The sequence below is a fragment of the Heptranchias perlo genome, chromosome 34, assembly GCF_035084215.1.
Source record: "Heptranchias perlo isolate sHepPer1 chromosome 34, sHepPer1.hap1, whole genome shotgun sequence".
NCBI lineage: Eukaryota > Metazoa > Chordata > Chondrichthyes > Hexanchiformes > Hexanchidae > Heptranchias > Heptranchias perlo.
This window is the reverse complement of record NC_090358.1, coordinates 13,640,752-13,657,996: the sequence shown is the minus strand read 5'-3', so window position 1 is coordinate 13,657,996 and position 17,245 is coordinate 13,640,752. Positions and strand designations below refer to the sequence as shown.

The following is a 17,245-nucleotide window of genomic DNA, read 5'->3' as shown; positions in this document are numbered from 1 at the left end:
TTTCTCTGTGGCTTCCATTATTTATCTTCATCTTTGCAACACTGCTCTCCTGTCGTGATCAAAAATTATATCAATCCAGACTCTGCCACAAGCTGATTTGTCAATCCTGTTGCTGTCATACACAGGATAGTGTAATGCTGATGAAATTGCATTGCTCCTGTAAACTCTACTGCGAATGGAGTCATGACATAGTACAGTGTGTGCTTGTACACTGCAATTTATTATCCATAATTTGCTGCATTACTATTAATGATATTTAGAAATCCACATGCAAGGGAGTGGTGACACAGTGGGTTAGAACACAGTCCTAGCATTTTTTGGATCTGGATGGGAAGGGAAGAAACTTGGTGATGCAAAGAAAATTTGATATATTACTTGAAAATAAATGTTCCATTATAATCTATACTATCTCGCAAAAGTAAAGTAACAGACAAAGCTACATGCATGAACAGGAAATATTATTAATAAGTTGTCATCTGTGCTATAGAATGACACATAACTCATATCTAAATGATTTTCAAAGAATTAATTATATTATCTGTTGCAGCAGATATTCTGGAATGTAGGAACAGGACTAGAGCCATTCAGCTCCTCGAGTCTGTTCCGCCACTCAATACATTATGGCTGATCTGTATCTTAACTCCATTTACCCGCTTTGGTTCCATATCCCTTAGTACCCTTACCTATCAAAAATCTATCAATCTCAGTTTTGCAGTTTTCAGTTGCCCTAGCCTCAGCAGCTTTTGGAGGGGGGAGAGAGTTTCAGATTTCCACTACCCTTTGTGCGAAGAAGCACTTCCTGACATCACCCCTGAATGGCCTAGCTCTAATTTTAAGGTTATGCCTCCTTGTTCTGGACTCCCCCACCAGAGGAAATGGTTTCTCTCTATCTACCCTATCAAATCCTTTAATCATCTTAAACATCTCAATTAGATCATCCTTTAATCTTCTATATTCAAGGGAATACAAGTCAAGTCTATGCAACTTGCCCTCATAATTTAACCCTTTCAGCCCGGTATAATTTTGGTGAATCCGTGTTGCACCCCCTCCAAGACCAACATATCCTTCCTGAGGTAAAGTGTTTAGAACTGAATGCAGTACTCCAGATGCGGTCTAACCAGAGCTTTATACAACTGTAGCATAACTTCCATCCCTTTGTATTCCAGCCCCCTTGAGATAAAGGCTAACATTCCATTGGCCTTTTTAATTATTTTTTGTACCTGTGCACTAGCTTTTAGTGATTTCTGTACATAGACCCCTAAATCTTTACTCCTCCACAGTTCCCAGCTTCTCACCATTTAGAAAATACTCTGGTCTATCTTTGTTAGGTCCAAAGTGGATGGCCTCACACTTCCCCCACATTGATCTCCATGTGCCATAGTTTTTCCCACTCATTTAATCTATCAATGTCCCTTTGCAAACTTTCTGCTTCCATCTACATTTCTTACTGTGCCACCTGTACCTGGGAGTAGAAAGTATGAACGTAGCATATTTTAGAAAATTGATGTTCAACACTAGCATGCACATTATAGGTTCTAATTTCACATCTGTGAAAGAAAGTAGCACCAAATTCCTACCCAGTTTGGTTGCTAATCTAATATTTTAAAAGAAGTATTGAGGCAGTTGCCATTTATAGAATTTTATAAAGGTTATCTTTGGAAACTGAAAAAAAATTAAACATTTGAAAATCAAGGACAAATTAGGAGAAACCTTGATGTGGAGATGCCGGTGATGGACTGGGGTTGACAATTGTAAACAATTTTACAACACCAAGTTATAGTCCAGCAATTTTATTTTAAATTCACAAGCTTTCGGAGGCTTCCTCCTTCCTCAGGTGAATGTTGTGTCATTTCCACAACATTCACCTGAGGAAGGAGGAAGCCTCCGAAAGCTTGTGAATTTAAAATAAAATTGCTGGACTATAATTTGGTGTTGTAAAATTGTTTACAATAGGAGAACCTGGCTGAGCTATATGTTTAGACACCATGAAAATCATCAATCTGTAAAGATATTTGAACATGCACAAGGAAATAACCTGGACAATCTGCTTCAAAAAAAGACTGCAGGAAATATGATCTGAGAATTTAACCTAATATAAGGGGAATTGATAAGGTAGATGTAGAGAAATATTTCATACAAAAACCAGGATAAAAGAGTCATGATGTGATTAGAACAGAAGGTGACACAGGGTAAATTTGGCATAAGGAATAAGTTCTTAACGCTTAAGACACAGGGATTTGTGGAATAGACTGTCACCTAATGCATAAATATTAACTTCACTGAAACATTTAGATGGCAATTGACCAAATCCTGATTCAGCAGAGGTTGAGGTACGTGGCTTTGGGCAGAAAAAAGATGATAAATGAAAAGATTCAGTCCTGAATGGCTAAGCAAACTAATTAGACTTCCCTAATGACTACATTCTGGCATTCAGAAATGGGACTGGATAGAAACAACTAGAAACGTCACTGCAGATCACATCCTACTGGATAAAGTAGGCAAGATCTTGTAAAACTGCTTTAAAAGTTAAAGTGGGATGGATGAAGAGAATACTATAACCAAGCTTGTTGGCTCTATTACATCCCTTAATTGGATGCAATCAGGACATAACAAAAGTGTTAAAACAGGCAGAGAACAGTTACGTTTGATCCACGTCCATAATGTGCATGCTACGTATTTCGGGTAGGCAATATGAGCACCAGAAAGATGAAGGAGCTTCATTCGAGTTTGTAAATTAAGGTCAAATTATGTTATATAGACAAGCCCTGCTATTTCCCGGCATTGACACTAGGTCTGGACTCGGTCATCTTTATTCCTAAGTACAGTGTGCATCTAGGATGGGCTAGGCAGTTGCTCATTGCAGATGTGAAGATTTAAAAACCCAGAGGAATCAAATTATTGGTTTTGCAGGATGCATTATCAGATTTTGAAATTCCATGTTCTCAGCGGTTGTAAAAACTGGCAGAAATGGTGCAGACCTGACATAACTGGGTCTCCCCTCGTTTCCTTGGGAGTTCCGCTGGTCTCCTGCCAAAGTTATGGTGGGCGACATGTAGAACCTCTGTGAAATTTCAGCGCCTAAGTGTTTTTGTGCTTTTTCTCCCACCTATTATTTGCCACATCGTTATTTAGAAGGCTTTGCACCATGGGTTCTGACGCTACCACATTTTGCTTAAATCCTAGAAATGGAGATAATGGATTTCCCAATGGGAATCCCACTATTTTTAATTTTTTGGGAGCAAGAGGATCAATGAAGGGACTCCAATCAAATGAAGTTACATCACAAGATGACTTTGCCCATCCACTTGTTACCCTCCCACCTGTTAACACTGGCAAATATGCACTTGTCTGGACTGGTCCAAGAATACTATATGCATTTGCTCCGATTCATCATTTAGGCAGTGGCAGAGTTGTGCCTCATGCTAAAATCTGACCTGCAATCAAATTCTACCAAAGGTACAGAACTGCCATTGACTACAAAGCTCATTTCAGCCCTTTCCTTTTTGTGCTTCGGGCCCACTACAGGCATGCTGCATTACTGCCTTGTTGTGAGAAAGATATCCTGGAGTACCAAGGAAGCAACTAATCTCGTCCTCATCCCTTTCAGCATAATGTCTATTTTCCCAACCGTAAAACATGGGGTCAGATGGTGAGCTGCTCTGCCCACTGACCCCAGACTATCTATTATTCCTCTACTTGGGTTTCCTTTCACTGCATTTTTGCCTGGCAATTCTTTATCTATTTTCCACTTCAGCTTTGAAAGGACTGCCAAAGGATTAAGCTGTAAGAGTTTTTACCCCCACTTCTCTCACAGTGCTTTAAAATTTACCTACACCACGATTTTCAAGGACCTTCACAATATGAGACTAGCTCCTTGCACATGGTCAAAGTGGATCTGGCAGCTGTCAGTAATGGTAAAAATGAGCCAACTTAACAAAATTGCACGCAATCAGCACACTATGCTTGTAGTTAGATTTGCACTAGCACTTAGCTATTTTGACAGAGCTTGAAAATCTGCCCTGAAGATACTAAACAACATTTTCTGGGTTTGAAATAGCATGGTGCATTAGAAGTGATGGGCAGGATTTTGATTCTGTAAAAAGAAAATGTGTATAGTTTAAAAAGAATATCTTGTTTGCAGGGCATTGGATGCCAAGGAAGTCATGATTCAAGAAAACAAAGTGTGAAGCCATCTAATTATGTGATGTAATGTGGAATGTTCGATGAATATAAATGAGACATTTTCATTGTCACCAGCTTCAGGAAAAGGAAGCAGCAGGGCTAAATAACAGCATAGTGGGCACAAACATAATATTAAAAACATAATTTCTTCTGGGGGACAAATGTGGGCATGTCTATTAATTTCTTATTGTCTCTTGTCATACCACATTATTGTTAATGAAGTTATTTGGAGAGTTTAAAGTTTGGTATACTTATATTTTAGCAACCTGCCAATTGGTACCCACGAATAAGGCCACAAAAACAAAGGCATCAACATCCAATCGCAATTTTAATGCATCTTTTATGATTTTGCACTTAGTGAAGGATCTTAGTGCTGACGAATGGAACATTTCCATGTCAGGCACCTACATCAGCATCAAGCACTCTCGGTCAGGCATGGTCAGATGCGGAGTAAAGCTCCATTTACTTTATCCCAAGCTATTATGGACACTTAGCCATCATAATGCCACATGAGAATATGTTCCTTCTTAGTAAAACTGTCATGGGCAAAGACATTGTGATGTTCTGAGGTACCAAGTTTCTCAAAAGCAGGTGCAAGCTGGTGATTGAAAAACTACAACTCCCAGAATCCTGTGCACACGACGTCATCGGGCGGCTGTTGCCCAAATAAATAAAAGATTAATACGAAAAAAAACAATCTGGAACGTTTCAAACGAAGTTTTCAAGTGGAACGCGAATGAAATTAAAAAATACATTTTCAGGCGGAGTCAGGGAAAAAAATGTTAGGGTATTTTCTAGAAGAGGATGACGTTATGAATGCGGGCGGGTGTGAGGCTCGAGCCAGGACAGGCGGCGGCTGCGCGCGCAGCGGGTGAGCAGTGCGGAGGGATACGGGTCCGGTCAGGCCCAGTTAATCGCGCTCTCTTTAAATTCGGTGACGATGTCGTTAAAATACGAGGCGATGAAGCGGTCGGAAGAGCTTTCGGCCGAAGAGCGGCAGGTGAGGGGCCCCTGCGGCGGACCAGTCCCTCAATGAGAGCGGGGAGGGCAAAGAAAGCGAGTCCCGCGGTGCGAGCATCGGGCCGGGCCGGACTCGCGGCCACAATCGTCGGTTTAAAGCCTGTTTTAACTCGGCCTTGCCCAAGCCCGTCGCTTAATATTGGCTATCGACCGGTTGGATGCGCGCTTAATATTGGCTATCGACCGGTTGGCTGCGCGCTTAATATTGGGTGGGGGAATGGCCTGCGGTTTGGAGGATTTGTATTGCGGCACCGACTGTGGGGTGCGAGCCTGGCCGGTGTTGTAAGTGGCCCTCTCCTCGGTGCGGGGATTGACTAGAAGCTGTAATCCCATCCCCACTGCTGAATCGGAACCAGCCCCGCGGCAACTTCCTGGCGCTCAGATTCTGTTGTGGTCTATCTGAGGAGACCGGCAGCATTGGAGGAACAGCTCATGTTAAGAGCCTTTTTTTTTTGTTGGTGAGTGGGTTTCCCGTAGCCCCAGCTCAGGACCCGGGACGCTTTGATACAAAATGTCCCAGTAAAGGCAGCTGTTGGATCACATGCCCGTGAATGAATGTCCCCAGTGTGTCACACACAGCACTTTATCCCAGTGCTGCCACTAACCATGGTAACACTGGGTATCTGTAGGGACATTGCATTATGCTGCTGCGTGTGCCTCCTGCGGCACAACAGAGCCTGTCCCTAATTGGAAGCATTAAAACCCAAGCGTCCAAGCTTGCCGACGCGTCATTGTTCCTGTTTCGTAATGACTGTGTCCATTGAGCTGAACTGAGGAGGTAGTTTAGGTTCTGATCTTGCTGGCTCATTGATACTGTACGCAACGTGACTGTCACCTGTGTTCTATTATAAGGTATTTTGCTGTAGAAGCATCTGGATTTTTATTGGTGTCTACTTTTTATTCATTCATGGGATGTGGGTGTTGCTGGCAAGGCCAACATTTATTGCCCATCCCTAACTGCCCTTGAGAAAGTGGTGGTGAGCTGCCTTCTTGAACCGCTGCAGTCTGTGTGGTGAAGGTACTCCCACAGTGCTGTTGGGCTGGACCCAGCGACGATGAAGGAATGATGATATAGTTCCAAATCAGGATGGTGTGTGACTTGGAGGGGAATGTGCAGGTTGTGGTGTTCCCATGTGCCTGCTGCCCTTGTCCTTCTAGGTGGTAGAGGTTGCAAGTTTGGGAGGTGCTGTTGAAGAAGCCTTGGCGAGTTGCTGCAGTGCACCTTGTAGATAGTATACACTGCAGCCATGGTACGATGGGGGGAGTGAATGTTTAGGGTGGTGGATGGGGTGCCAATCAAGTGGGCTTTGTCCTGGGTGGTGTCAAGCTTCTTGAGTGTTGGAGCTGCACTCATCCAGGAAAGTGGAGAGTATTCCATCACATTCCTGATTTGTGCTTTGGGGAGTCAGGAGTTGAGTCACTTGCTGCAAAATACCTGACTTCTGACCTGCTCTTGTAGCCACAGTATTTATGTGGCTAGTCCAGTTAAGTTTCTGGCCAATAGTGACCCCCAGGATGTTGATGGGGGATTCGGTGATGGTAATGCTGTTGAATGTCATGGGGAGGTGGTTAGACTCTCCTTGTTGGCGATTGTCATTGCCTGGCACTTAAGTGGCAAGTAACATTCATGCCACACATCAGCCCAAGCCTGGATGTCATCCAGATCTAGCTGCATGTGGGCATGGACTACTTCATTATCTGAGGGGTTGCGAATGGAACTGAACACTGTGCATTCATCAGTGAATGTCGCCATTTCTGACCTTACGATGGAGAGAAGGTCATTGATGAAGCAGCTTTTGTTGGTTGGGCCTAGGACACTGCCCTGAGGAACTCCTGCAGCAATGTCCTGGGGCTGAGGTGATTGGTCTCCAACAACCACTACCATCTTCCTTTGTGCTAGGTATGACTCCAACCACTGGAGAGTTTTCCCCCTGATTCCCATTGACTTCAATTTTACTAGGGTTCCATGATGCCACACTCTGTCAAATGCTGCCTTGATGTCAAGGGCAGTCACTCTCTTCACCTCCAAGAATTCAGCTCTTGTGTCCATGTTTGGACCAAGGCTGTGATGAGGTCTGGAGCTGAGTGGTCCTAGCGGAACCCAAACTGAGCATCGATGAGCAGGTTATTGGTGAGTAAGTGCTGCTTGATAGCACTGTTGACGACAACTTCATCACTTTGCTGATGTTTGAGAGTAGACTGATGGGGCGGTAATTGGCCGGTTTAGATTTATCCTGCTTTTTGTGTACAGGACCTATCTGTGCAATTTTCCACTTTGTCGGGTAGATGCCAGTGTTGTAGCTGTACTGGAACAGCTTGGCTAGAGGTGCGGCTAGTTCTGGAGCACAAGTCTTCAGTATACAGCCGGGATGTTGTCGGGGCCCATAGCCGTTGCTATATCCAGTGCACTCAGCTGTTTCTTGATAGCACAAGGAGAGAATCGAATTGGCTGAAGACTGGCTTCTATGATGGGGGGGGGGATCTTGGGAGGAGGCCGAGATGGATCATCCACTCAGCACTTCTGTCTGAAGATGGTTGCAAACGCTTCAGCCTTGTCTTTTGCACTTAGGTGCTGGGCTTTACCATCATTGAGAATGATGTGGAGATGCTGATGATGGACTGGGGTGGACAAATGTAAGGAATCTTACAACACCAGGTTATAGTCCAACAGTTTTATTTGAAAATCACAAGCTTTTGGAGATTATCTCCTTCGTCAGGTGAGTGAATGAGAGGTTCTCAAATCGCATATCTTATATTAGGCTGGGACACCATCACACCAATCAAAGGTGTCGTTGGTGTTCAGACAGGTTAGCAACGGAAAACAGTAGGTCCCAGTATACTGAATACACAATGTGTCAAATTACACCGAGAGAAAGAGACCTGAAAGGCAGAGAGAGAGAATTTCCAGTTGTATTAAAAACAGATAACTTTTTTTTCCTGCTGGTGGGGTTATGTGTAGCGTGACATGAACCCAAGATCCCGGTTGAGGCCGTCCTCATGGGTGCATAACTTGGATATCAATTTCTGCTCGACGATTTTGCGTTGTCGTGTGTCTCGAAGGCAGCCTTGGAGTACGCTTACCCGAAGGTCGGTGGCTGAATGTCCCTGACTGCTGAAGTGTTCCCCGACTGGGAGGGAATCCGCCTGTCTGGCGATTGTTGCGCAGTGTCCGTTCATCCGTTGTCGCAGTGCCTGCATGGTCTCACCAATGTACCATGCTCCGGGGCATCCTTTCCTGCAACGTATAAGGTAGACAACGTTGGCCGAGTCACAGGAGTATGAACCACGTACCTGGTGGGTGGTGTCCTCTCGTGTGATGGTGGTATCTGTGTCGATGATCTGGCCTCTGCAAGACATGCCAGATCATCGAGGAGGACTGATTCATCAGCTGAGGGAGGGTGGTAGGTGGTAATCAGCAGGAGGTTTCTGTGCTCATGTTTGACCTGATGCCATGAGACTTCATGGGGTCCTGAGTCACTGTTGAGGACTCCCAGGGCCAATCCCTCCTGACTGTATACCACTCGTGCCCCCATCTCTGGTTGGTCCATTGGGACAGGATATAACCAGGGATGGTGATGGAGTCTGGGATGTTGACTGAAAGGTATGATTCTTTGTGTGGCTATGTCAGGCTGTTGCAGTTCTCCCAATTTTGGTACAAGTCCCCAGAGGTTAGTGCCCCCTGGTCCTAGACTCTCCATCCAATGGAAATAGGGTAGATAGAAACATCAGTTCCCCTTAATAACACAAGAAGCTCGTCACCATCCAGGACGTAGCAATCTGCTTCTTCCGCCACCGATGTACTGTGGTTGCAGTCTACTATCTACAGGATGCACTGCAGCAACCTGCCAAGACTTCAGCTGCACCTCCCAAACCTGTGACCTCTGCCACCTAGAAGGACAAGAGCAGCAGGTGCATGGGAACACCATCACCTCCCAAGTTGCACAACATCCTGATTTGGATATATATTGTAGTTCCTTCATTGTCACTGGATCAAAATCCTGAAACACTCTACCTAACAACATTGTAGGAGCACCTTCACCACATGAACTGCAGCAGTTCAAGAAGGTGGCTCACCACCACCTTCTCCAGGGCAACTAGGGATGGGCAATAAATGCTGGCCTTGCCAGTGTTTGCCCACAGTGAGTGAATTTTGTTTAAAAAGTCAGTAAATTGCTGTTTTCTGTCAATGCACATGTGCCTTAAGTTTTTTGCAGCCAAAATAAACAGTTGAGGGATTTGAGGCAGAGTTTTGCTTACAGTGCATTCATACTATAAGTTTTTTTTAGTCTGTTTGAAGTGGTTTTGACTTTGCCCGAATACTTTACTTGCTCCTCTTTCTCTTTCTTCTCCCCCCCCCCCCCCCCCCCCAATATCTGATTGGGCCCCAATTCTGCATTCAGACTGATTACACTATAACTGCAGGGTTGGTGTGATATTAAATTGCTTTGGCCTGGTACTAGTTATAGAGTGAATACACCCTTTTCCTTGCTCTGCTACCATCATCTTGAATGGGGCAAATTAAAATATGCATTTGGTTTCATGTAATTGTAGTGTTTAGTAATGCATAAAAGTTAATGCTGCTTTGATGGCATGAAAGCATTTTGATTGCTGTTAACTATCTATGTAGAATTACATAGAATTTTACAGCACAGGAACAGGCCATTCAGCCCAACAGGTCTATGCTGATGTTTATGCTCCACATGAGCCTCCTCTCACCTTACTTTGTCACTCTATCAACATATCCTTCATTCCTTTCTCCTTCATATACTTATCTAGTTTTCCCATAAATGCATTTAGACCATTCGCCTCTACCACTACATGTAAGGACTCTTGCGTTACCAGGTTGTCCAACAGTTTTATTTGAAAATCACAAGCTTTCGGAGCTTACCTCCTTCGTCAGGTGAGTGACGAAGTTCACTCACCTGACGAAGGGGGTAAGCTCTGAAAGCTTGTGATTTTCAAATAAAACTGTTGGACTATAACCTGGTGTTGTAAAAGTCCTTACATTTGTCCACCTCAGTCCATCACGGCATCTCCACATCATGACCACGACATGTGGTAGAGTTTCACATTCTCATCACTGAGTAAAGAAGTTTCTCCTGAATTCCTTATTGGATTTATTAGTGACCATATCTTATTCTCTGTCTACCCTATTGAACCCATCATAATTTTGAAGACCTCAAGTCACTTCAGTCTCTTTTTCTAGTGCAAAGAGCCCGAGCCAGTTTGATCTTTCCAAATAGCTATACCAACTCAGTTCTAGTGTCATCCTTGTAAATCTGTTTTGCACTTTCTCCAGTGCTTCTATATCCTTATTATAAAATGGAGACCAGAAGTGTGCACATTACTGTATAGTCAAACCAAGGTTCTATATAAGTAACATATCTTCTGTTTTGGAATTCTGTTCCTTTAGAAATGAACCCCAGTGCTTTGTTTTCACTTTTTTATGGCTGTTAACCTGCGTTGCTACTTTTAATGATTTGTACCCCTAGATCCCCCTAATGTCTCTACCCCATGTAGACTTATTTTCCAAGGAGTAGGTGGCCGCCTTATTTCTCCTAACAAAAATGTGCCACCTCACTCTTAATCTATATTGAAAATTATTTGCCATTTACAAGCCCATTCTACCAGTTTGTTAATGTTGTATTTTGTTGCAGTCTTCCTGCAAATTTTGATATTGGTTTTTCTGATTTTCCAAGTCCAAATGGTTTGTGTGAACAGTGGTCCCAGCACCGATCCCTATGGAACATCACTTCCTACCTTCCACCAGTCTGAGTAACTACCTTTTAACCCCTACTCTGTTATCTGTTTTGTTGCCAGATTTACACTAGTCAAATTTGATACTTGGTTACTTATAGGAAGATTAGCTTTGCAAAATAAGTCATTTTGAATGATTTCAAGCTTGATGTTTCACATTTTACATTTTCAATTAGAATATAACCTGTGTTCCTACTCTCCTAGTTTTAAGACTGCTGTGTGAATTGAGCTGTTACTTTTGATTTGTGAAACATCAATAACCTATTGTTTTTCTATACTTAAAAACTGAAGATTATTTTGGTAACACTGAAATGGTCCACTGTGCTTCCTCAGGAGCAGTATGCCTCAAATACTGGCAGAATCAGAATGTTGTGGAATGTACTGCCACATCTATATTTTAAAATTAAACTTCAAGCTAATACAATAGCAGTGCTGCTACCTTGCCAGAGCTGCTGGATGGTATAGTCAGTGAGGGAGGCAGAGGAAAATGGAGGGATGTTAGACAGTGACCTCAGTACTACTTTCTTTCCTGCCCCTGGCCAAAACTAAGCCCAGAATTCAATTCATCAAATCTTTTTAACTCGTTTACTTTGGGGTTGAACACAGCAACCTCTGAGTTGCAGTGATTGCTGTCTTTTTTTCCACCTGGTACTGTATTTTGTTGAATTTATAATTCTATAAGAATAGTACCCAATTCCCTGAAATTTGTTCTTTAATTGCCAATTAGTATGTAACATACACATGGCAATAAAACATCTTTTTAAGAAAGCTACTGTCTGACACATGGATCCAGTATGTTAAAACCATGGCAGCACAAATGAAACACCCTTGTTAAAGATTTTCAGTTGTATTGCTAGCACTGAGCTTTGGCTTCAGTTAGTTTTATTACAGCATGTAGGATGTTTCATTTGGGGTTGCTCACTTATTTATTACATGTAAAGTGTAAATTGAAACTATATTCTGCTTTATTTAGTATCCCTACTTAACAATTTACAAACAAGTCTTATTGGTAATGAGCTATTTGTTAAATCCCATTTTCACAAATATGTTCTTAATTATGTTTTATAGTAACTTTGGAAATATAGTAAAGTTGGCAACCCAAATTGATATCAGACATCTACATTTTTTTAAAAGTTGAAATTAGAGGATTTTTTTTTGCTCAAACATTTGAAGATAAGACCATATTCTAGAGTGCTCCTTTAACAGTGTTAACATTTGCTCACCTCTGCTTGTTTACTGATATATTATCTGCATCAAAACCATATTATGGCTTCCAAGGCTGGGGAGTTTTGATGTGTGCTTTAAACTTTCCACATTATCAATTTTTTTTTTTTTAGCTGTCCCTTTTGGTGGGATGGGTAAGCTAAGTAACACTCATCAGTGAATCCTGCATAGTCAAAAAAAAAAATTGCATTCTGTTGCACTAAAAATTAGCGTTTGGTCTTAGTACTCCAGGCTAGCGAGGGCGGTAGAGTAGAGAGACATGAATGGAATCAAATGGTTTCTATAACAGATGGCTGATCCACAATTTTTAAGCTTTAAGCCTGGGAGTAAAGTTGAAAATTGACCTCACTGAAATCCGCCCTATGGAACATGCATGTCTTCATTTTAACAGCCCTGCTGTTAATATCACCCAGGCCTTAATGGTGTACCCTGGACATGCATGGTTTCTTTAAGGCAATACTGCCAATTTGACTAGTTGAAGCTTTTGGTGACCATTCAACTGGTCATTCTCATTTTTTCACACACTCTCCCGTACTCATATTTATTGGGCATTACTTTGAAAAGTTCTCTTCTCAAACTCCCAAGACAAACTTTACCTCAATGTTGAATACATACGGAATAATTTCATTAAGTTACAGAAAACTAGTTATAGTCAAATGGTATTTGAGCTATATCTTGTCCATCTCAGTTTCCTATTATGTTTGCTTTTCAGGAAATGGATGACACAGTAATCAGTCCTGAAAAGGCTGAGGAAGCAAAGTTGAAGTTAAAGTATCCGAAGTTAGGACAGAAACCTGGTGGATCAGAATTTTTGAGGAAACGACTACAGAAGGATGTAAGTGTTTCTTTGTAGGAAGTAATTTTACTAGATCTGTTGAACCTTATGGATGCTTTTAGATTTTTTTCAATCTAGTCTTGTATGTTTTTATATTTCTTTCTGCATATATACCCCATTACAGTATTTTTGACCTTGTATCTAATATGGCTGTCATTTTAAAGCCATATGGTTAATCAAGCTAAAGTTCTTGGTACACAGTTGGCAAGATTACAAGCAAATTATCTAAAAGCAGGAATCCCACAAGCAAAAATTGAAGTTATTGGAGAACTTTAATCTTTGAGTGACTTCTGTTATGAAAGAACACTATTCTTGTATGTTTGCAATTCCTTTTCACTAGCAACTCTGCTTGGAGAGAGATTGAGACCATGGCTTCTTGATTACGTCAAAACTAAGCCCTCATCTCCAGTGATATTTTAGTGAATCTGCACTTGCATATTTTCCATTTCTTTTATATCTTGAGGTGCTCAGATTACAGAATAACCTAAGTAGCTTGTCTTTCTCCATGTAATTAGTAACTTCATTTTGTATTTTACACTAGTTTACCTACAACAGAAGCAAGACTATCTGGCTTAAAGTCCTCTGGCACAATTTTCCTTTCCAAAGAATTTTAGGAAATTGTCAGCCTCTTCCTTAGTTTCCTTCAGGATCCTTGGATGTAAACCCTGTTGTTTATCTACCTTTTTTAAGTTTGAGTGTCTTTAATCTCATTTGTCTTTGAATAATCTCCACTAACCATTGTACAATTACAATATCCATCTCCTCTGACAACTGAGCCGAAGTATTTTTTCCATTCTCTCACTTTCCACTAAAGCTTGCCTCCTTCATCTCTTGGTGACCTTACCCTACCTTGACTCTCCTCTTACTGCTAATGTGTCAAGTCTTTTTTGATCATGTTGGGTTTTTTGTTAATTTTCTCCTACCCTCAGCTGTATTTTTGGAGCTTTGATATTTGTCTTGGCATTCACTTTTATGTGCCCTGCATTCTATGCTTTAACTTTTGAATTTTGCTTTGATTGCCCCACCCATCCATGGAACCCAGCCTACTATATGCTCGCTCTTACTGGAATACACTTGATTTATACAATTTCCATGTCTAATTTAAATATTTCCCCTGCTGAGCTCTGGTTCTGTTTGCCAGTTTCCCCCTCTGTTATAATCTGGGCAAGATCCTTTTTATCTCTTTTTAACCCCCCCCCCCCCCCTCAAAGTCATGTTCCCTTGTCCTCAACCTTTTTTCTTTTTCCTTCTATTCTTAACCTAATTATGTTGTGGTCATTGTTCTCTCCTAAATTCTTCCCTACTTGCTATGATTCATTACCCAGAGCCAGAACAAGCAATGCTTCTTTCCTTAGTGAAGCAATGTTATGACTTGAGAAAAATAATGCTGACCACTATGCAAAGCATCTTTTTTCACCACAAAACACTGTCATGATCCCAGTTTGTTTTGGTATTTGAAATTATAACTATTGATGCCACTAATTTGTCTAAAATTTTGCCCTCTATTTCCTGTACACTGTTTGATCTATAATACATTCCCAGTAATGTGGCTGATCCTTTGCTATTCCTCAACTTAATCCAAAGAGATTCTGTTTGGACCACTTCTCTTCAAATTTGTATGCTGTCATGCTAATCTTCACATACTCCAGTGATTTTTATATTCTTTCTAATACCACTACTCTAGCACCTTCCTTCCTTTCCTGTTTGCCTAAACAACTGACTGCATTTCAAAAAAAGTAATTTGGTGGATGTAGTTTTAGTGTACATTAAAGGGGCTATATAAATGCATCTTTTTTTGTTCTTTTGGTTCTGTGTTTTTCCTCCCCATTTACATATGTCCCTTTTTTGTAACCACTAACTGCAATAGGGTATTTTTGCTGTACAAAACCTCATACTGAAATTGTTGAGGGTGGGACATCACGCACTATGACTCCACCAAAAGTTTAACTTGTAACAGTAATTATGATCTAAGTTTTAAAAATGGAATGATTGCTTCAGTGTGAACTACTTTTGTTTATGTTGCAGCCAAAGTACTTTGATTCAGGGGATTACAATATGGCTAAAGCTAAAATCAAGAACAAACAGCTGCCAAACAGTGGAGCAGACAAGAACCAAGTGACTGGGGAACACATTCCCACTCCGCAAGATCTGCCTCAGAGAAAACCTTCGCTTGTTGCTAGCAAACTGGCTGTCTGATACCTCATGAAGAATGCATAAAACTCTTGTCATTCCTCTTGCTATTAATTCCTGTGTTTTAGCTTTTTTTCTTGTATCATTACATCAACATGACTGACAGCTTGGCAGATAACTACAGTACTATGCTGTTGCTGCAAGAAAGTCCTGTAAACACAGACTGAGGACCAGCCTGGGATTTCATAAACTATAAACCATGCACTGATGACAAGGACTTTGATGTTAAAAGTAGGAAGTAGTGGACTACAATACTGAGGCACAAATGTACATATAGTAACTTCATGTAGGAGCAGTCCCAAGAAGTACTGACATTAAGTATTTTACACTTTTACCGTTTCCAGTTTCCCATAAATTAGTATAAAGTTACTGTACTTTAAGTCTGGATTGAATTGGGTAAACCTTTGATTGTTTCTCTTTCCATGTTCTTATATTACTAATCTCAATATTGCAAGTAACAATCCTTTTGGATGTTAACACAAAAATGCATAGCGTATGTTTGAAAACCTGGATAGCTGCCCACTCCTCAACTAGTCTTGGGAACCTTAAACAGCTTTAAACCTATTTAAATTTTTGTGTTAATTGGGCAATATTTGTCCACTCTGAGCCCTCCTGGATGTACTTCAATTTATAACTCCTTGTGCCTCTAGCAGTTCTGAATGGTATTCACTAAAGATTGGTAGGTTAGGGCTGTTGTATATTCAAGGTGATTGAAATGTGCATGAGCATAGACTGTGCAGTCACTTTGTGCCATTTTTGTAAATAAAATAGTTTTGCACAATATGTGCTGTTGCTGCCTTTAAGTACTGGGGAGTTATTTGTAATTGGTTGATACTTGATTACTACAAATCTTAGAGAATCAATTGAAGTCTTCTCTGCACTGTTGAAGTTCCAGTGCTTTATAATGATGGGCTGCTCCAAGTCCTCTAAACATCACTGGGGAAGAGGGACGACCAGCCACTGCTTTGTGGCTAGTCGACAGAGCTGTGGGAATTATTGACCTGCCGTCAGATGGGGATGTTGTAGTGAGACTTGGGATATTCCTTGAAAGAAATCTTGCTTCCAAACATTCAGAGTTAGCATTTGCAATAATTCACATACTTTAGTGTCCAAATAATCTATCTGTTGATCAATTTGTATATGGATACTATCTTTGCAGACTTGTGCTAGCATTTGTCAATTGGATTTGTTTGATCTGTCTGCAGTTGCACCAAATTTGCTAATTTCCATATGCATCTACAACCAGTCTAAATAACAATCCAGTGTTTGAGACAGTAATTGAATCAATTCATTCCAAGTGGTTAACCATCAAAGGTAAATATGCATCATCTTTATTGGCTGGTCAAATTGATCACACTGACCTGATGAATTTGGTGACGATGCAAGACTGGCTGATTTTGACAGTGGGTTGGCGGGAGTAGTATGTTGTATACTGCAATAAAGTTCAAAACTTGAATGCCAGCTATAATATCTTGTGTTGCCAGTCCATTTTAAGTGTGTCTGCCTTAATTTTTGTATAAGAAATTAAATTATACATGTTCAAAGAACAGTGCTGTTTTATTCCTCTGAACAGTGCTTTGGTACTTTTCAAAATTGATTCCTCCTTCATGTAAGTTCAATCCACCCTGCAGGCTGCCTCCCTCAAAGAACTATGAACTGAGTCTGTGGCTCTCCCACAGCATGCAACCTGTGGAATATCATGTAGATGTTGAGACTACTGTGAACAAAAGCTCTTAAAAGGGACTACATTCCTTTTGGATTTACTCCATCATTTGGATAATGGTCCTATCTTGATGTGTGGAGAATAATCCAGTCTTAAAAATGAGGACGAGCATATGAAAGGTGGGTGATCTAACTTCCTGACATTAAGGGGCTAGTTTCTGCTTTAATTTTAAGTGCCTAGTATTTTAGGATGAATATACCATGTTGATGGCTTCCTTCAGTTGCAGAGAGAATTTTTTTTAAAATAGTGTTTGAATTTCCAATCTTTTATTTTAATCTGGCCCTTTTCACAATATCCAAGTGCGTTTTAGGATT

The 17,245-nt window shown here is 41.1% G+C and overlaps 1 protein-coding gene across 1 annotated transcript; it reads left to right on the top strand.

Moving 5' to 3' along the window:
• Positions 1-5,033: 5,033 nt before the first annotated feature.
• Positions 5,034-16,755, top strand: LOC137301813 (cAMP-regulated phosphoprotein 19-like). Its single transcript, XM_067971456.1, has 3 exons — positions 5,034-5,182; positions 12,896-13,018; positions 15,044-16,755. The coding sequence occupies exons 1-3, from the start codon at positions 5,123-5,125 to the stop codon at positions 15,212-15,214; spliced, it is 354 nt and encodes a 117-aa protein (XP_067827557.1). The 5' UTR covers positions 5,034-5,122; the 3' UTR covers positions 15,215-16,755.
• Positions 16,756-17,245: the final 490 nt, after the last annotated feature.

Bases quoted from the DNA above. Each gene is read 5' to 3' on its own strand.
- LOC137301813 (XM_067971456.1), top strand. From the start codon at position 5,123: ATGTCGTTAAAATACGAGGCGATGAAGCGGTCGGAAGAGCTTTCGGCC. The intron at 5,183-12,895 runs GTGAGGGGCCCC...TTTGCTTTTCAG, and splicing joins TTTCGGCCGAAGAGCGGCAG to GAAATGGATGACACAGTAAT. The intron at 13,019-15,043 runs GTAAGTGTTTCT...TTTATGTTGCAG, and splicing joins GGAAACGACTACAGAAGGAT to CCAAAGTACTTTGATTCAGG.